This window comes from Plecotus auritus (assembly GCF_963455305.1).
Source record: "Plecotus auritus genome assembly, chromosome: 4".
Classification (NCBI taxonomy): Eukaryota; Metazoa; Chordata; class Mammalia; order Chiroptera; family Vespertilionidae; genus Plecotus; species Plecotus auritus.
Window position 1 is genome coordinate 160,150,070 of NC_137775.1, and position 21,609 is coordinate 160,171,678.

Consider the following 21,609-nt stretch of genomic DNA (forward strand, 5'->3'; position numbering starts at 1 on the left):
CCCCTCCTGGGGATCAAGCCTGTAACCTGGGCAGGACCAAGAATCAAACCAGCAACCTTTCAATGCATGGGAAGACGACCGACCAGCTGAGCTTCACTGGCATGGACAAACAATTCTAAATTACTTTAAATAAAATTCAACCCTTTCCATGGATGCAGAAATTATTTAATTACTTAAGTGAAATTCTAGGATATACAGACAATTTACATGAGAGGTTTTTTTTTTTAATTTAATCTTCATTGTTTAGATTATTACAATTGTTCCTCTTTTTTACCCCCATAACTCCTCTCCACCCACTTTCCTCCCCACCCTCTGCCCTTACCTTCTCCCGACGGTCCTCATCCATAGTTGTATGATTTTTGTCCAGTCTCTTCCCGCACCCCCCACACCCCTTTCCCTCTGAGAATTGTCAGTCCATTCCCTTTCTATGCCCCTGATTCTATTACATTCACCAGTTTATTCTGTTCATCAGATTTTTTATTTACTTGATTTTTAGATTCACCGGTTAATAGATATGTATTTGTTGTTCATAATTTTTATCTTTACCTTTTTCTTCTTCTTCCTCTTCTTACAGAATACCTTTCAGCATTTCATATAATACTGGTTTGGTGGTGATGAACTCCTTTAGCTTTTTCTTATCTGTGAAGCTCTTTATCTGCCCTTCAATTCTGAATGATAGCTTTGCTGGGTAGAGTAATCTTGGTTGTAGGTTCTTGTTATTCATCACTTTGAATATTTCTTGCTACTCCCTTCTGGCCTGCATAGTTTCTGTTGAGAAATCTGCTGACAATCGTATGGGTGCTCCTTTGTAGGTAATTAACTGTTTTTCTCTTGCTGCTTTTAATATCTTCTCTTTGTCTTTTGCTCTTGGCATTTTAATTATGATGTGTCTTGGTGTGGTCCTCTTTGGATTCCTCTTGTTTGGGGTTCTGTGTGCTTCCTGGACTTATAAGTCTATTTCTTTCACCAGGTGGGGGAAGTTTTCTGTCATTATTTCTTCAAATAGGTTTTCAGTATCTTGCTCTCTCTCTTCTTCTGGCACCCCCATAATTCGGATGTTGGTACGCTTGAGGTTGTCCCAGAGGCTCCTTACACTATCTTCAAATTTTTGGATTCTTTTTTCTTTTTGTTTTTCCGGTTGAGTGTTTTTTGCTTCTTTGTATTTCAAATCTTTGACTTGATTCTTGTGTTCCTCTAGTCTGCTATTAGGTCTCTAAATAATATTTTTTATTTCAGTCAGTGTATGTTTAATTTCTAGTTGGTCCTTTTTCATATCCTCGAGGGTCTCGCTAAATTTATCGGCCTTTTCTAGGAAATTCTTGAAAAACCTTATAACCATGGTTTTGAACTCTATATCCAGTCGTTTGCTTTCCTCCATTTCTTTCATTTGTGATCTGTTTCTTTGTCTCCGCATTTTTGCTGCTTCCCTGAGTTGGTAGAGTAGCTTTGTGTGCTAGGTGTCCTATAGGGCCCAGTGGCTCAGCCTCCCCAGTTACCTGAGGTGGACACTCTTGGTGCACCCCTTTGTGGACTGTGTGCACATCCTTGTTGTAGTTAAGTCTTGATTGTTGTTGGTATCACTGGGAGGAATTGACCTCCAGGCCAATTGGCTGTGAGGATCAGCTGTGTCTATGCTGGGAGAACTTCTGTGCTGGAGACACCCTTATGAGACAAGACTTGCAAAATTGCAAAAGCCTCTGTGCTCAGCTTGGATGGGGCGGAGTCTCAGGGCAGAGCAGACAGCCTTGGCTTCCTGTCAGCCCTGCCCTATGAGGCCCTTGGGTCTCAGTGTCCCTCGGTAATTGCTGCAAGCACCTCTGAGAGAAAGCCGCCGTCGAGTTTTGCCCGCTGCCAGACAGTCCAGTTTCTCCCCGAATGAGTCTGGGTTCCCAGTGTCTCACCCGGGACTGGAGTTCAGCACAGTTGGGAGCTTCCGTCTCCCTCCTGCTTGAGGAAGCCAGCCACACACTCAGCAGTCAGTCCTCTCTGTGTGTGCGCGCCTCAGGACCTCTGCCTCTTGCAGTTCCCCTGAGTCTCAGTGTGCTTTTCTCTTTTCCTGACAGTCCAGAATCCCCCCGAATGAGTCTGGTTTCCCAGAATCTCGCCCAGAACTGGAGTTCAGTGCAGTTGGGAGCTTCCGTCTCCCTCCTGCTTGAGAAAACCAGCTGTGCACTCAGCTGCCAGTCCACTCCACACGCCTCCGTACCTCAGTCTTTTGCAGCTCCTCTGAGTCTCACTGTGCTTTTCTCTTTCTTTCTAGTTGTAGAATTTCCACTCAGCCAGCTTTCCTGCGGTTCTGGATGGTGTCCGTTTGTCTTTTAGTTGTAGTTTTGAAATTGTTGTGCGAGGCAGCAGTTTAGGTGTTTATCTATGCCGCCATCTTGGTTTCTCTCTACATGAGAGTTTGTTTAGTGATTCTAACAAGGGAATCCACCTTCTAATCAAAGCTGATCTTTTGAATGTGGACAACAATTCATGGTCTTCTTTTAAGAACTTCACATTGGAAATGATGCACATGGAAGAGGGGAGAAGGCACAATCAAGCCAAATCATCCTCTAATTCAGTGGTTCTCAACCTTTCTAATGCCGCGACCCTTTAATACAGTTCCTCATGTTGCGGTGACCCCCAACCATAAAATTATTTTCGTTGCTACTTCATAACTGTAATTTTGCTACTGTTAATGAATCGTAATGTAAATATCTGTGTTTTCTGATGGTCTTAGGCTCTATAGCAGCGGTTCTTAACCTGTGAGAACTGCTAGCAGGGTCGCTTAAGACCATCGGAAAACATAGATATCTACATTACGATTCATAACAGTAGCAAAATTACAGTTATGAAGTAGCAATGAAAATAATTTTATGGTTGGGGGTCACCGCAACATGTGGAACTGTATTAATGGGTTGGGGCATTAGAAAGGTTGAGAACCACTGCTCTAGTTGGTTGAGTAGATAGAGTATTATAAAGATGCTACTAGTTTTTTAAAATTCTGCAAGTTATGCTAATATGTAATTCTATTAATTGTTTAGTTTCTCAGTTTGCAATTTTGGAAATCTTGTTATGTCTTGGGTAAAAGTCTTGTAGATCGCATATCCTACCCATAATAAGAGTCCTAAGGATTTAGTGCCCATTCTTTCTCTGTTTAACCTAATTTCAGATTTTTTAGTTTTTTTTTTTTTAATCTTTCTTTTCTCTCCTCTAAAAATAGGACTTTGTTATATTCTTTGGTTTTTGACACCTCTACTATTCCTATTTTTCCTTGGCCATGTCAGACTCATGAGGTTTAAAATAAAGTCATTAGAGAAACCTTGAAAATCTCCCTTTTTTAGGGTCCCTGCCATTGTTTAGCACTCTGTTTCTTGAGGGAGGACTGGCAGCTACACCTTCCTTTTTAAAATTATGGGGTGATCCCAATTAGTTGAAGGCAAAGAAAATTAGTTGAGGCTAGATATTTTAGGGAGGCAAAGTTAGAATGGTTGATATGAGAAAAGGTTAGATTAGGGAATAAATTTTAAAGATTTTTTTAGATTCTAAGCAAGTTACGGGAAAAACTTTTAATTTTACATCTCATTTCCACTTTGTGGTGAAAGAGATGCTTTGGTCCCTTAACTATTTGATAGTAGTAATAAAAATGGTAGAAATTGTTAACATCTGTACTGTACTGTATACTGATTGCTGTACACACATTATCTCATCTAATCTCCAAGTGTTTTCATGTCAGTACTACAGCTATTGTTAATTTATAGAAGAAAGACTTACACAGTGAAGTCATTTGCTCAAGATCGCATAGATAGAAAGTGATTTGACTCAAAACCCATATTCCTAACCACTAGGTACCCTGCTTCCTCTCCAAATGGCTAACAAATTGATGGCATGAATATTGCCCTAAAGACAAACTATATTGAGATACTGTTCTAGGAACTTTTTTAACTAAAGAAGAGAAAAAGCAAAGGACAGTAATGGGGATTGATTGAGAGGAAGAAGAGTATTTTAAATACAGTATTCTTATAGATTTCTGTTAGTAGTAATATTTGATTTTTAAAGAGACATTTGAGTTATATATTTGAGTGAAGATTTGTAGATGCTTTTGTGTTTTATTTATATATGTAAATGTATTTGTTTAGAATATTTAGTATTTGTAATCTAGCATGGAGAATCTTGATACTAGATTGTCATTAAACTGTTACTATAAAAAGATACTAATTTAGATTTTTAAAATTCAAATTTTTATATAGCATAGCAATTAAGATGATCTGTTTTGTGCTGATTTACCAGTTGCTTTGTTTAATAAATATTTATTGAATGCCTACTATGATCCAAGCACTGTGTCAAGTGCTAGAGATCCGTTTAAAGAAAAATAAGACACAATTCCTGCCTTAGCGGTTTTACCACCTAATATGTGAGACAATCAAGTGAACAGGTACTTATAAGGATAGGTAAGCACAGGGTGCAATGCCAGCACATAGGGAGGGACTGAATCACCATAGAGATCACACAGGGCTTATAAGAACAGGAGGCCTTTAAAACGTCCTGAAAGATGATAGGAGTTACCTGTCACAATGTATAGGCTTTCTATTCATTGATTAACCCTAAGTATATTATTAGAAATATCAGGGGAGGGCTTTTAAAAATACCACTGCCTAGACCTGCCCCTAAAGATTCTGATTATTTAGTTTTGGGGGAGTCCAGGCATGAGTATTTTTAAAAGGAAGCCCAGGTGTTTTTATGGGCTGCCATGGTTGGAAATCACATCCCATTTCAGACACGGCTCCTAAAATGGTGCGTGCTGACAAGAATGCTTTGATGTTGCTTAGAGAGAAGCTATTACTGGGGAAGGGAAGGTTTGAGATAAAAAATTAATTGAAACAGAGAAGCACAGATTTAAAAATATGAAAGCTAATATTTCTACATTAAGATTAAATAACTTACCTAGGTAAGATTAATTGAATAAAGTATTAAGCTGTATCTCATATCCCATTTAAAAATACTAAGAGTGCAAAATGGTTCCCATGGATCTGCTATTCAAAGTACTGCATAGAAACAGTAATATTGTGATACACAGAAAAGAATGTTTGTCCATCAACAGACACATTACTCAAACGGTAAATTCCTGAAGGACTTTTCCCAGGTTGGTGACTAGAAGAGAGCAGATGAATCATAGTTCCAGGGAACTTCGTGGCTTTATAGATGAAAATGGGTGGGTACAGATTATGAATGATTAGTCAATGTAGGATTCTAATTGATTATATTTACTTATAGTTCTGACCACACACATTTATTTCATTTCTTTGAAGTATGTAAATGAGGAGAAAAAAGGTTATGTTTTTTATTTTTTACTTTTTTGTTTTTCTGAAAAAAGGTTATATTTTTTATTTTTTACTTTTTTGTTTTTCTGAGTGGAGAAAGCTTTCGAATACAACCGGTGACATTTAAATTAATGCTTAACTAGAACCACTAGAAAAATTATCCATGTGATATATAAAAGACTATATTAGAATAATAGGATATTAAACTGCAATATGTTTTTTAGTGTATAGACTCTTTTTACTTCATTTAGTTTGAATTTACTGTTGAGAAAACTGTGAATCAGATTCATTAAATAAATTGCCCCAGGTAACACAACTAGGTAAAGGTAGGCCAGGACTAGATTTCAGGCTGTTTGACATTGAGATCAGTATCCTTTCCATTACAGCATACCACACTGCCTTTTAATTTTCAGCGTTTTATTGTTCTTGCATTTTGAATTTTCTAGTCTAGTTTTCTTTTATTTTGTATTGCAATTTGTTTCCTGAAGGTCAAGTAACCTGGTTTGGTTATGAAAGTCCTCGTAGCTTCTGGGACTATATCAGAGTGGCTTGCCGGAAAGTTTCACAGAATTGTATCTGCAGCATTGAAAATATGGAAAATGTCAGTTCCTCTAGAGCTAAGGTAAGACATAAATAACATGCAATGTGTATAATCCTAAGCAGTCTTGACCCAATTAGAACATTTTAAGCTCTTTGCTATAAAACATTTGTTTTCTTTGTTGATATTAAGTACTTGACCAAATTTAACATCTTTCAGAGGCTTGTTTCCTTTTTTATTGTATTTCATTATTTTAGGATGCTCTTGAATCTTTACTGTTTTCTTTATGAATAGCAAGAAGGTATGAAGCTAGTCACTACTGAGAACAATGAAATATATCCTATTATGTGAGTTTTCTCTATTTATTGAATTACCTAAGCCAGTGACTTTCAGTGTGCAGCAGAACCCTGGGGGCCCATAATGTCAAAACTATTTCTCATGTAATAGCAAAATGTTATTTGCCTTTTGCACTGTGTTGACATTCTCATCGCTGGTGCAGAAGCAACGGTGGTTAAATTTGCTGGTGCCTGTGCACAAATTAAGACAATGGTATCAAACTATTATTAGTAATCATTGAGTTCTTCCCTATCAGCTCAGTCTTAAAACAAAACACACACACACACACACACACACACACACACACACACACACACACACACTAAAACACCCCACAGTCACTTAAAAATGTTCATGACAATACAGTAAATATTATTAATTTTATTAAATCTCAACCTTTGAGTACACTATCAGATTGAATGCGAAGCAGATATCTAGTTCTCTTTTATTAAGCCATGCATTAAAGAAAAATGTAAAGACAGAGCCACTTTTCTCACTAATATTTTTGTTTAGGAAAAGATAATTTTTCACAAAAATTTTATTTAAAATTAACACAGAATAGGGTTTTATTTAATTAAAAATTTAAAAGTTTATAGTTTGGGCTTGTAATATAGTAAATATTAATAGATACAACCTATGTATATAAAGACTCTTTGGAGTCCTCAATAATTTTTAAGCTTGTAAAATGCCAGAGCTGCTGACATAAACTATATCAGCTTCAGTTTAGTTGTTTTTTTAAATTGGATTGCCATAGTAGCTTTCCTTTCTATATATTTTTTAAACCTTACCCTAAGATATGTTCCATTGATTTTTTTTAGAGAGATTGGAAGAGAAAGGGAAAAACAGAGAGAAATATTGAGAAACAATATAAAATGAGAGAAACACATCGATTGGTTGCCTCCTGCACATGACCCGACCAGGGCCGGGGAGGAGCCTGCAACTGAGGTGCGTGTCCTTGACCGGAATCGCACCCGAGGACCCTTTGGTCCACAGGCTGACATTCTATCCACTGAGCCAAACCGGCTAGGGTTCCTTTCTATTTTTGACACTTAATAATTACAGAATGAAACTAAGTAGAAAATAAAGATTGAATATAGATATGTAAGGTTTTAAGATCAAGATATAAATCAGTTCATTATTTCATAATTATAAACTTAGAAGTTACATGTCTGTATAATAAACAAAAGCATAACAATCATCTTTCAAATGTGTAATTTCCAAATTTATTGTTTCTGTATCCATTTTTATTTAGGAATTCTTTTGGAAAATTTTTGGTTCACAAGATTGACTGATATATATTGGAATTAAAACAGGTTTATAAAAAATGAACTTAATATTGATTTTTTTAAGACAAGATTTATAATATTTAAATTCAGTGACATAATTAGAAACATAGTTAAACAGCTTAAAATTCATAATATGGAAGTGTATTTTTGGGTCAAGTTAATAGCTATGATTTTTGTCATCTTTTGAAGATGTTTCTAAAAACACTGTTCCCTGCTGCACAGCCTCCTGCCAGTCTCCAGTCAGGGGTTGTCTGAGCAACAGTTAACTTTCTGCTTCAGTGTCTTCAAACTCTTTTATATTAAATCAGTTTCTTCTGCCTCAGATATTTTTTAGATCAATAAGTATCTTCTTTTTAAAGTCAGTTATAACTACATTTTTAAATTAAAACCTTTTTCTCATAGATGTTTTATCTTATATTAACAAGTTTCTTTTTAGTCACAATTGTCTTATTAGTCCTTTGGCTGTCATTTTTTTTGAACTATTGAATTTATTCATTTATTTACTTTCTAATGTCTGTTTATAGGTTCCAAAAATACACAATTTGAATTCTCCTTTGCATTTTAATTGAGTTTGTATTAGTTTTCTTTATGATTTAAGAGTAATATCTTGGTTTCTGTAGGTTAAGATTAAAAGACTAGCTGTAATTTGAATGGATCAAGTCTATGAAAATTGAAAGTAACCCAGGTGCTACATAAACTTTATTTTCTTATTTTCAAACTAAAAGTAGGGGAGATTAATGTGACAAGTGTATTCTAAACTCTTTCAATACAGAAGAGAATATATTTATAGAATTAGCATACCTCAAAGTACAAAAGGTAATTGAAAAGCTAACAAACATTAGGAATGTCACATTTGGAAATGGGTGGACCAAAGAAACCCAAACCCTAGCTCACCACCTCTCAGCAGAGAACTTTAATATTTATTCTGTAAAGAAACACACAAAACACCAGAAATGGTGTTGAGTATCAAAACACCACAGAACAATCATGTGCCAAATCCTGCATTTGTGCCTTTGTTTTGACCAGACCTCAAACAGATTCCATTTAATGGGGAAACAGAAACATTCTTTAAATGTGGTTGAGCTGATTGAATGCGGATTGTCTGTGTTCTAGTACCACTGTATAATTTATATTCACATTGTAGAAACTTGCCACCCTGGGAGACCTGATACCTGGTCACTCTAAGCTAAAATCTATGAAATGCTGACCTTTCCCTTTCTTCGCTTGGTCTGCGACTTGTTGGACCTATTTTCTAGGGCCTACACATAGCCTAACAATGGAATAAAATATTTGAATTGAAGATCGTGTCTATATTTTTCCATATCAGGTATATTTGCATCTGTTTTTTCTATAGTATGCAGGGATTCTGGAGCATACGATTTCTACACTGAGTGGCCAGATTATTATGATCTCTGGATGCATAATAATCTGGCCACTCAGTATATATATTAGAGGCCCAGTGCATGAATTCATGCATGGGTGGGGTCCGGCCAGCCTGGCCAGGGAGAGGGGACATGGGCGGTTGGCCGGCCTGCCTGCTGGTCGAACTCCTGGTCAAGGGGACAATTTGCATATTAGCCTTTTATTATATAGGGTATACACTGAGTGGCCAGATTATTATGCATTCAGAGATCATAGTAATCTGGCCACTCAGTGTATACATCAATTTTTTAGGTTTTGGACTAGAATTAGTAGTCTCAGAAAAATAACTGCATCTCAGCTTGGCCATGTTTCCTATCTGCTCAGAAGCTGGCTTGTCACTGTTCTGTCCCAGAGGCAGATTAGCCAAATGTTCTCATGACAGAGGCAGAGGGGGCATTAATCAGATATACCAGAGTTATCAAATACCATAACTTTACAGTAAGATGTAGTATAGCAAAGAGGCCATTTTTATGACAGTTCTTTATTATGATGGCCTCAAATCTGGAATACTGTCAGAAATACTTGGGGAGCTTTAAAAATAGAAAGTTTCCCAGCAGAAAACAGATGTATTCTGATTCTGACCATTTGTTTTACACTCTGTCCATTTTAACTTCATATGAATCTTTCTAAAATACTGTATTTTTCACATCATTCCTTTTCTCCACTTCTAACTGGTAGCTCCAGTGCCTGGTAGCTATGAGCAAGTTACTTACCTCTTTAGTTTGATTCACTTATTTAACAAGTATATACTGAATACCTCCTGTGTGCCTGAAACCGTTGTAAATGTTGAGGTCAGAGTGGCAGTGGTGAAAAAGATGGCAAAGAGCAAATGTTACACACACATTCCATTTTAGTAATATAGTAAACATACATATATACATAATATCTCAGGGGAAGTTAGAAAGTGATAGGAGTGGTGGAAGAGATCAGGAAGGATCCTGTGAAGCAGTAGTTGAGTCAGGATGTAAATTATGGGAAGAAATATGCTGTGCAAATAGTAACCTGAAGAAGCAAGATGTAGAATAGAAGATATGGTCATGATTAAGAGTTTAAATATAATTCTTAATACATTGGGGAGCTACTTGAGGGTTTCTTTTTTACTTTTTTTTTTTTTAAAAAAAAAAGCAATAGAGTAATGTAATCTGGTTACATTTTAAATGATCAAGTGGTTACAGTATGAAGAATGCATAGAAAGGAGGGTAGGGGCAGAGAGTCAAGTTAGAAGGGTTTGGAGCCTAAAAAGATGATCATGGAGGTAAGAAATGAATTAGCTTCTACTTACAGTGAAAACAGAATAGCTTGTATCAGAGGGACTCTTCTCCCAAGAGCCACAATAAAGGTTTGGAAAGTAATATAATTAAAATACAACACATAAAAATTTGTACTTAAAGGAAAATAGGTATGCTTAAATAGGCTTATGCATTATTAAACAAAAGAATAAAGGCTGAAAATTAGTGATCAAAGCTTTCATCTCAAGAAACTATTTTTAAAAAGTAATAAACTCGAGGTAGAAGGAAAGAAATAATGAAGAGCAAAAATTCAGTTAAGTTGAAACAAATGTACACCAGAAGAAAATCAACGAAGCCTAAAGTTGGTGTTTTTTAAAAGATTAATACAATTGATAAGCTTCTAGCAAGATTATTAAAGAAGAAAAAAGAGATTATAAATTATCAGTATCAGGAATGAAGATGAGCCCAACCCCAGAGATCCTACATATATTAAAAATCAAAGGAAAATATTATTAATAACTTCACACCTATGCATTTGAAAATTTAGGGGAAATGGCCAAATTCTTTGAAAAAATATCACTTACAAAACTAACAGAAAGAAAATATTTGAATATTCTGATACCTATTAAAGAAATTAAATCTGTAGTTAAAAATCTCCCCCTTGCAGGCTCATTTTTAAATTAAGTGTTCTTTTTTCTTATGGATTTGTAAGAATTATTTGTATTTTATGAATGAGAGCCTTATTTTCAAATACATGTAACTCAAATATCTTTGCCTACTCTGTGATTTGTTCTTTTACTTTCTTTTACTTTGCCTACTCTGTGATTTGTTCTTTTACTTTCAGGGGATGAACTGAAATGATTACAGTTCATCCCCTGAAATAGGAAGAAAGCTAGAGTATATGGGTATTAATTCAGTTAGGTTGGTCGGTTTGGTGGTTGTGAGAGGAGTTTCCTGTTTTCTAGTGATGTCTGTGTTTTTTTCCTCATTGGTAAAGTATGGAATGTATTGTAATCCAACTCATAGTCCTTGGGAGGATTAAATTTTTTTTTAAATATATTTTATTGATATTTTACAGAGAGGAAGGGAGAGGGATAGAGAGCTAGAAACATCGATGAGAGAGAAACATCGATCAGCTGCCTCCTGCACACCCCCCACTGGGGATGTGCCCGCAACCAAGGTACATGCCCTTGACCGAAATCGAACCTGGGACCCTTCAGTCCGCAGGCCGACGCTCTATCCACCGAGCCAAACCCGTTTCGGCCGGGTTAAATATTTTAATGTGTATCTAAAGCTCTTAAAACAGCCAAACGGTGATGGCTTAGTGGTTGCGTGTCAACCTATGAACCAGGAGGTCACAGTTCGATTCCCGGTCAGGGCACATGCCTGGGTTGCAAGCTTGATCCCCAGTTAGAAGCCTGCAGGAAGCAGCCAATTAATAATTCTCTCTCATCACTAATGTTTCTATCTTTCTCTCCCTTTCCCTTCCTCTTTGAAATCAATAAGAAATATATATTTAAAAACCCCCACACACAAAAAGAGCCAAACATACTAGTATATTATTACATTCTTAAGTGTTAACTGCCCCACAAAACATGAGTCTCAAAGAAGTGACCAGAGCAGGAAGCTTTTTATACCTTTTAGACAAAGAAACATAAATTTGTGAAGAATTAGCAAGGCAGAGGGATTCGGGCTAAGGGAAGTAAATGGTGAAGAAGTAGCAAGGTTTGTTTATTCGGCCTTCTCTGACTGTGGTGATGAGGGTGCCTCCGTTCCCCTGGGACAGGGAAGTTACCTTGCACCCGGGAGAACTATCTCTTGCTTTGAGGGAATAAGGATGGGGGCAAGGGTAGATCAGAGTGACCTCAAATTTTTTCAGCTTAACGTCCACATTTTGAGATAGCATGTTCTGAATGCTATCATCTGTAAATTTGTAGAAAGCAATTTGGAAAAATGATTTGGCCTTATCTACTAACATTAAAGATATACATACTCTTTGATCCAGCATCTTTACTCCTTTGGTTTATATTACTGTAATCATCCATCAGTTTTCCCAGGACCAGGGGACCAGGGGACTTCCTTCCTTTTTTTTCTTTCTTTCTTCTTTTTTTTTTTTTTTTTTACAGTTGACGTACCATATTTTATTAGTTTCAGCTGTACAACTCAGTGATTTATATAACTTGTGAAGGGATCACCCCAATAAATCTAGTACCCATCTGGCACCATACATAGTTATTACTGTGTTATTGACTATATTTCCTATACTATACATTACACCCATGACTATTTTGTAGCTACCAATGTATGCTTCTTAATCCCTTCACCTTTTACACACACACACACACACAGTGTTGACTACTTTTAATTTTCCCCCAAAAAAACTTCAGTGACAAACAAATTAATATTTGTGTCTCTGGGAAAAAACAACAACCTTCATGGTTCACCATTATCTAACTGGTAAAGTCTAAAATGTTAAACCTAGCTTCTCATTCCATGGCCCCAACACTTTTATAGATGGTCTGTTTATCTTCTGTACTAGTAAAAATTCTTTTGTTGAAAGAAAAGAAACTTAAAAATCATCCCACTTTAGCCCTGGCCGGTGTGGCTCCAGTGGTTGGGCGTCATCCCCTGCTCCAAAGGCCGTTGGTTCGATTTCCTTTGGGAGCACTGCCCAGATTGCAGGCTCGATCTTCGGGAGGGGGCCTGCAGGACACAGCTAATGGATGTTTTGCTCTCACATCAGTGTTTTTCTCTCTCGCTTCCTCTTTCTCTATAAATCAATAAAATACTTTAAAAATTATCACAATTTATTATCACAGTAACAGAATTCCACAAACATCCAAGAACTGGAAACTAGGTGTGGCCCAGTTTTATATGGATTGAAATTAATAAATGAGGAAGCAGGACTTTCCCCACATTTCTTATCTAGCAATAGATAAGAACTAACTTTCTCTGAAGAACAACTTTTTCTTGCTTCTGTTTTGGTGAAATTCTGGCCTTTTGACTCAAGCTTTCACTACTAGTCTCTGTGTCTTTTAAATGGAATTTCAAGAATCTTGAGACTGCTAGCCAGTGGTTTGCCTCTTCCTTCTATTCCATTCAGCTATAGTGAAGTGTAGGCACCCCTAGGCTTACTCAGCAAGAACAAGGGAGTGAGCCCTGGGCAAAGCTAAAAAGGTTTTGAGCTTGGACAACACTGCTGCTCCAAGCCTGTTTTATCACTGTCCAGATTTGACTACTTTTTTATCCCTCCTATCTAAGAGCCTGGTGAATTTACCAGAGTTGGAGTAATTTCTAAAGAATGCTTTCCCCCCCTCCATACTGCTAGTCAACCATGATATATATTGATCAGTGTCACCTTGATTCTCCACTGTCATTGCACTGTTTTGATTTTCTACATAGTCGATCTTACAGGACTTTCTGGAGATTGGTGAAAAGGCTGAGTAAAAATGAAAGTAATTGAATTTTAAAGTTCTCACTACAAATGCAATCTCTTTTTTTTATAGTCTCTTTGGATTATAAAAAAAAATTAATTGGTTAGTCCCAACTATTGAATGATGTTATCCCTTTTCTAAGTAAAAATAAATTATCACATTTAGTCAGAATTATCTGTTTCTGTGATTTTGTGCTAGAACATGCTTCTGGGATATTTTTGTTGTGTGATTGTTCTTTCTGGTCTAAAAATTTGGTAACAGGTTTTTATAATGTTATGATGGTACCAAATTCAGAAACTCAAGATTAAGATGCATGATAATGAAATTTGGTTCATTATTAGTTGTCTGAACCCTCCCTCTGGAAGGATAGGTGAGAAATTTTCTTAAACAAGCTATATGAAAGTGTTTTTTACTAAAGAGAATGCACTCTTGTGTTTTTTAAGGGGACTCATTTTATTTAGCATGTTGATTTGGGTATAGAAATAGAACATAAGTCTTCTGATTACATTCTGTGATTCAAAAGAAGTCTCTAATCCAAGTAACTCAGTATTAATGGTTCTGTTTCTTCAGAGGATAGGAAGTTAATCTGACATGCTTAACCCTATACCTTAAGAGAAACAAACTATATACTAGTAATAGTATATATTACATAATAAAAATTTACCTATTATCTACTTAAAATTTTTTAGTCTTTGCCAAATATATATTTTGAATGGGTTCTTCTTTACATATTAAAATGCTTATATTGAGCAAAATATGTTTTAATTTCAATTCCCCCCCCCCCATGTTTGATTCTTTCTTCTTCCTTTTAGGGTAGAGCCTGGATCAGAGTTGCACTCATGGAAAAACATTTATCTGAATACATCTCTACAGCTCTGAGAGACTTCAAAACAACCAGGTTTAAAAATCCTTTTAATTTTCAAATATATACTTAAATCAACTAAAGACTTAGAAATAAGAATAGAATGAAGACTCATTCATTTCTAAAGTCCTCGTTATTTCCTTCTTTTCATACTACTCAGATAAATTCACTGTCTTCTCAGGAAACTGAAGTTTGTCAACTAAACATATATCTACCATGGTTTATCTTTCCAGGCTTCACATTATGCCTGGAATAAATCTTTTAAAATTACTTCTAATTCTCACTTTTTTGACAGTTGCAGTTTCATTCTTTGCACAGACTTTTCCCTGGCCAATTTGAAGAAAAATACACTAAATTCTACAGCATTCTTTTTCTTTCCTCACTACGTCATTTATTTCTTTGCTTATAAAGAATATACATGGACCATTCACTTATTTAATTTACATATATTTTTATATTTATTTACTTATTATAAATATGTATATAATTCACATATATATTTATAATTAATGACTGCCTGATTGTCTTTTTAGGGCAGCCGGTACCAGTGTGATTTTTTTTTTTTTTTTTGGTTTATATAAACTTAAGAGATGATATATTGTGCCATGTGAAAAACAGGACTTTATTATTAATTTTTTTGGTAGTAAAAAGAGGGTTCATATTAGGACAAGAGTCATTCCTATTAAGCTCAGAGGTCTACTAATTTACGTTTATAGCTCTTGTTAAAGAAACCACTTTTCTCTTTTCTCCATTTCAAAAGTATTTGTAAATGAAAATATTCAATAATTTCAATACCATTGACATGTACTGTTCAGTACAGTAGCCACTAATAACATGTAAAAAATTAAATTTAGTTATGTAAATTAAAATTAGTTAAAATTAACTAAAATTACTAATTTAGTTCAATTGCTGTATTGAACATTTCAGGTGTTCAATAGCTATGTGTGGCTTAGGGCTACCAAATTAGACAGCACAAATAATAGAACATTGCTTCCTCATAGAAGTTTCCATCAGACACACTGCCTTAGACATTTTTAAATTGCCATACTTATTTCAACTTCATTAACCATGTTTCCAAAAGAGAAGAAAAGAGTGAAACAGCTCTAAACCAGTTTTGATAGAGAAAATTAGGCACAAATACGAAGAAATCATATATTTAGAATCTTAATTTTCATGTCCTGATGCAGTATTTGATATTTTGGATTTGGAAAATATCTGGGCACTTATTATGAGATATTCTGCATAAAGTAAGTCTGATATATACTTATTGGCTTTTCTTTAAAGCAATATGATACTCCAATGAACTTTATGACATAAAACATTTTGTTTCTTACTTGTTTCTTTTATTTATCATTACTAGTAGATTTAATTATGAAAGATAAATGTTGAAAATATTAAGGCTTTGAAAATAAAAATAGTATCAGAAAATTATAGATCAAACCTAAAAATCCTAAATTAATGAAATGAAAACCAAATTTATACAGTAGTCATCTCCTAGGCAATAACAAGATTACATTAAAATTATCATAGTCTTTTCTAAATAGAAATTAAAGCATTAATAATATCTCTAAGTTGTTAGTCTTGTTTCTTAGTTTAGGCAATTGGGTGGGATAGAAATAATTTTTGAATAGACTATTTTTAGAATTAGTAGTTTAAATATTTAAAGGGAAATGCTTTTAGCCTTGTTCTTAGGTGTTAGGTGTGTTTTTTTAATAAAAAGGAAATGATTCAGCTCTAAAAAAGTTCATGAAGTACAAATATTGTTGAAACAATATATAAACATATATTATTCAAACAGAAACATGCCTTAGTATATGTTCATACACATAAACCAATACACACACACACAATATTTCAATGTCAGTATAATGGCTCTGTAATTCTCAAGAAAGGAACTAAGTAGGAAGTTATTTTAGAAGTTAGCTTATAAAATGAAGTTTTGAAAAGACAGCCTTTTTTAGCTATTTTCACTATTTTTTTATTAAAATCAAACCAAGTAAATTTCTTAATTATAAATAAATGTAATTGTGAATTTCTAGCCAAAACATATCTATTTGGAAGTTTAGATTTGTAAAACACAAGCAAATTATTAGAAAGAATAGTTATACCCTATCTTTTGTCTGGATGCTCTCTGACATAAGTGCTATAGAAATGAGAAATGATCTCTAATCCTTTTGAAATCTTGAGATTATCTGAACCGAGTGATTTCTTCTTGTTCCACTCTTCACAGATAAAGAGTAATGACATCCTTTACAATGGTGATACAAGTTTTTACCCCAGTACAGAAGGAGGAGCTACATGAGCTAACACAGGCCAGCCTGAAGTACTAATCAGTGAAAATCCAGGGATAAGACTGGGTGGAGGAACTGTGGGAAACAAACACAGTAAATCCTCATCTTGAGCAAATGATGATACGCTAAAGTATTAGAGAAATCCCTGTGATCTTTTTACTAAGGTGGAGCATGTCTTGGTGAGCAATTGAAAAAAATCCTTGAAGAGTTTCATGATATAATGATATATGGGGTTGGGATGTTATTGGGAAATAGTCAGAGTTGGGAAATTGGCAGAGTAAATATTAGAATCAAACTAAAAAAAAAAAATGGGGGAGGGATTGTTTTAATAGGTTACTGGGAAGACCTAGAAATAGGGAAGTAAGGTAGAAGTTGAAATAATTTGCTCAAAGTTTTAATTTTCTTACACCTACAGGCTGAAAAATAATTAGAAACGTTAAACTAGTCCTGGCCGGTGTTGCTCACTGCTAGAGCATCTGCCCATGGACCAAAGGTTCATATGTTCAATTTCAGGTCAAGGGCATGTATCTGGGTTGCAGGTTCATTCTCTGGAGCCAGTCAGGGTGTGTGCGGGAGGCAACCAATTGATGTGTCTCTCTCCCATTGATGTTTCTCCCTCCCTCCCTACCACTCTCTCTAAAAATCAATGGAAAAAATATCCTTGGGGGAGGATTAAAAAAAGTTATAGAGACCTATTACTTTGTAATTGCACCACAGTACCTTAATTTATAAATGACTACAGTTGTGTTCAGAAGAAATGTTCATTTTCTCAATATTAAAGTAGGAGTAAGAGGAGTAAAATATAAAATTAAACTTTAAAAATTACCAAGCTAGACTTCTAGTCAAGATGGCATGTAGATACACACAGACTCACATCCTCTTATAACCATATCAAAATTACAACTAAACTGCAGAACAACCATCATTAAGAACCACCTGAGATTATCTGAACCAAGTGATTTCTAGATGAATAGAAGTCCTATAATTAGGGATTTTAAAAAAGAAGCCACATTGAGACTGGTAGAAGGGGCAGAGACATGGAACAGGTTGGTTCCACATCCACATGTGGCAGATAAAAAGCAGGAGGGATATCTCCCCTGCAGAGGTCCCCTCTGAGGGGTGAGGGGTATCAGTCCCACGCTAGGCTTCCAAGCCCAGGGTTCCAGTGCTGGGAAGAGAAGTTCCCATAATTTCTGGCTCTAAAAACTAGCGGGGATTGAGGCTGAGTGAGACAGAGGGCTGCTGGAGTCCCAGGCAGTTCCTCTTAAAGGGCCCACATACAGACTTACTTTAACTCATTTCCTCTGAGCTCCAGTGCTTGGGTAGCAGCTCAAAAGGCACCAGGGACATACAGGGAGGAACTGAATTGCCAGGCATCAGGACGAGAGCAGGGGCCAGTGGAGCAGCTTTCTTCCAGACAGAAGTGTAAGCAGAGGCCATAGTTCCTTTGATAAGCCCTCCCTCTCAGCAGGTGGGCAACATATCTGAGTCTCCATCAACCTGGCTATTGCTGTTTGCCCTTCCCTGGTGATTTCCTGAGACCACCCCCCCGCTACCCCCCCCCCAACCCACAAACACACAACTACTTTCGGGCCCACTGAAGCTATTTTCAGTGGCTTTTTCATACAAATGATCTATCTTTGCTCATGCTTCATACTTTTCTAAAATTTCTCAAACAAGCATATCTGGCCTAAGTGTGCCCCGTGTCTTGCTGAGTGGCTCCAGGCCCAGCATTGGCAGCAATGGCTGTGGTTAGCAGGTAGGCCTCCAAGCCCAGCACAAGTAACAGCCATCTGCGAAACACTTTGTAGCTCAAGCCAGGTGGCCCTGGTCAGAACACAGGTGGAAGCTGACCTTGGCATGGACCTCCTGGGAGACCCCAGAGCCAGCACACCAAGTTGTCAGCCTCAGACCATGTTGAACCACCCAAACACCTCCACAGTGTCACACTCAAGAGGTGGAATTAGAAGGCACCAGAATGCTGCTGAAGTAAGTCCTGCTCTGTGTGGTAGGCCTCTGCATAGCTATCCTCCATGGTGGTTGGTCAAAGCCAGTCATTGTAGCCGATTGGCCTGGGGGTGAATCCCTCCCATTACATGCCAACATCAATCAAGGCTCATCTACAAGAGGAGGGTGTACACCACGCATGTCAAACTCAACGGCTAACACGGGCCAAATAAAGCATGCGGCCCGCAGGCCATGAGTTTTACATGCTTGGTGTACACAGATCACATGGGGAAAGAGGCATACCTGGAGTGCCCAGCTCAGGTGATCAAGGAGGCTCTGCCACTGGATACTATATGGCACCTACTACATCAGGCCACTCTACCAAGCCCAGCAGACACAGCAGCTCCACCTAATACATAGAAACAAACACAGGGAGGCTGCAAGAGAGGGGACTAAGAAACACATCCCGGAGGAAAGAACAGAACAAAATTCTAGAAAAAGAACTGAACAAAATGGAGCCCTAACCAGTTTGGCTCAGTGGATAGAGCATCGGCCTGTGGACAGAAAGGTCCCAAGTTCGATTCCGGTCAAGGGCATGTACCTTGGTTGCGGGCACATCCCCAGTAGGAGGTGTGCAGGAGGCAGCTGATCGATGTTTCTCTCTCATCGATGTTTTTGACTATCCCTCTTCCTTCCTCTCTGTAAAAAAATCAATAAAATATATTTAAAAAAAAAAAAGAATTGAACAAAATGGAGACAAGCAATCTACTAGATACAGAGTTCAAAACACTGATTATAAGGATGCTCAATGAACTTATGGGGGAAGTAGTTGAACTTAGAATTTCAATAGCATAAATAAGGACATGGGAACTATAAAAAATGGCATGGAAACCATAAAAATGAACCAGTCAGAAATGAAGAATACACTAACTGAAATGAGTAATTTCCAGGGAATCAGCAATAGACTAGAGGAAGCTGAGAGTCAAATCAGTGATTTGGAATCTAAGGAAGCAAAAAATACCCAATCATAACAACAACAAGAAAAAAGAATTTTAAAAAAATGAAGATAGTGTAAGTAACCTCTGGGACAACTTCAAGCATACCAACATTCACATCAGAGGGTTGCTGGAAGGAGAGGATAGAGAGCAAGATATTGAAAACCTATTTGAAAAAATAATGACAGAAAACTTCCCTAATCTGGTGAAGGAAATAGACAAGTCCAGGAACTGCAGAAAGTCCCAAACAAGGTGATCCCAAAGAGGCTTACATCATAGTTAATTTGCCCTGGCCAGTGTGGCCCAGTTGGTGGGGTGCTGTCCCGTGGACTGAAAGGTTGCCAGTTGTATTCACAGATTGCCAGGTTGTGGGTTTGATCCCCAGTTGGTGTGTGTGTGGGAGGTAACCAATCAATGCTTCGCTCTCACATCAGTGTTTCTATCTCTATTTCCCTCTTCCTTCCTCTTTTCTAAAATTAATCAAAACATTTTTTAAAATGCAAAAGGTTAAAGACAAAGAGAGAATCTTAAAAGCAGCAAGAGAAAAGCAGCTAGTTACCCTACAAAGGAGCTCCAATAAGACTGTCAGCTGATTTCTCAACCAAAATTTTGCAGGCCAGAAGGGATTGGCAAAAAATATTCACAATGCTGAAAAACAAGGACCTATGACCAAGATTACCCAGAAAAGCTATCGTTTAGAATCTAAGGACATATAAAGAGCTTCTCAGACATGGAAGAGCTAAAGGAGTTCATTACCACCAAATCAGAATTACATGAAATGTTAAAGGGTCTTCCTTAAGAAAGGAAAAAAAAAGATAAAAAATATGAACAATAAAGTGCTAATAAATGCATATCTATCAACAAATGAATCTAAAAAACAAATGAAGGAGAACAGAAACAGATTCATAGATGATGGTTGCTAGATGGGAGAAAGGTTGGGGGGATGGGTGGAAAAGGTGAAGGTGAAGAAGAAGTACAAATTGGTTGTTACAGAATATGGGGATGTAAAATACAGCATACGGACTATAGTCAGTAATATACTAATAACTATGTATGGTGTCAGATGGGTACTAGATTTATTAGGATGATCAGTTAGTTATATATTGTCTAATCACTAGGATGTACACCTGAAACTAATATAATATTGTATTTAAACTGTAATAGAAAAATAAAAATGACTTTAAAAATAAAAAATAAATTATCAAGCTATTATGAAGTGACAAAAAAAGTTGATAAACACTTCTCACCCAGTCAGTGTGGCTCAGTGGTCGAGCGCCGACCTATGGACCAGGAAGTCACAGTTCAGGGCACATACCTGGATAATGGGCTTGATCCCTAGCAGAGGGTGTGTAGGAGGCAGCCAATCAGTGATTCTCTCTCATCATTGATGTTTCTATCTCTCTCTTCCTCTCCCTCTCTAAAATCAATAAAAATATTTGTAAAATATATATATACTTTTCTCAATTATAGAAAAGTAGATAGAATAGTGATAAGTTACTACATCTTTCAAGAGCCAAGAAAGACTTTTGAAATCTGAATCTGTTTAAAGGTTTCACTTTATTAAGATAAAAAAGTAAACATCTAAAGGTACTTTTGGCTCTGCCAATGTGGCTCAGTGGTTGAGCATTGACCTATGAACCAGGAGATCACGGTTCAATTCTCTGTCAGGGCACAATCAACAGGTTGTGGGCTCGGTCCCCAGTTTCCGGGAGGGGCAGCGGCGTGCAGGAGGCAGCTGATCAGTGATTCTCTCTCATCACTGATGTTTCTATTTCAAATCAAAACCACAATGGGATACTACTGCCCACCCACTAAGATGGCTGCAATCAAAAGAACACATAATGCCCTGGCCAGGTGGCACAGTTGGTTGGAATGTAGTCTTGTCCATCGAAAAGTTGCAGGTTCAATTCCCAGTTGGGGCATGTACAGGAGGTAACTGAAAAATGTTTCTCACATCAATGTTTCT

The 21,609-nt window shown here is 36.7% G+C and overlaps 1 protein-coding gene across 4 annotated transcripts in view; it reads left to right on the forward strand.

The window, feature by feature from the left end:
- Nucleotides 1-21,609, forward strand: part of RUNDC3B (RUN domain containing 3B) — a 116,508-nt gene that overhangs the window by 46,235 nt on the left and 48,664 nt on the right. For all 4 annotated transcript variants that reach the window (XM_080666797.1, XM_080666799.1, XM_080666798.1 and 1 more), the window contains 2 exons: nt 5,792-5,925; nt 14,361-14,446. In XM_080666797.1, coding sequence (XP_080522923.1) covers nt 5,792-5,925; nt 14,361-14,446 — 220 coding nt within the window. The remainder of the gene's footprint in view (nt 1-5,791; nt 5,926-14,360; nt 14,447-21,609) is intronic.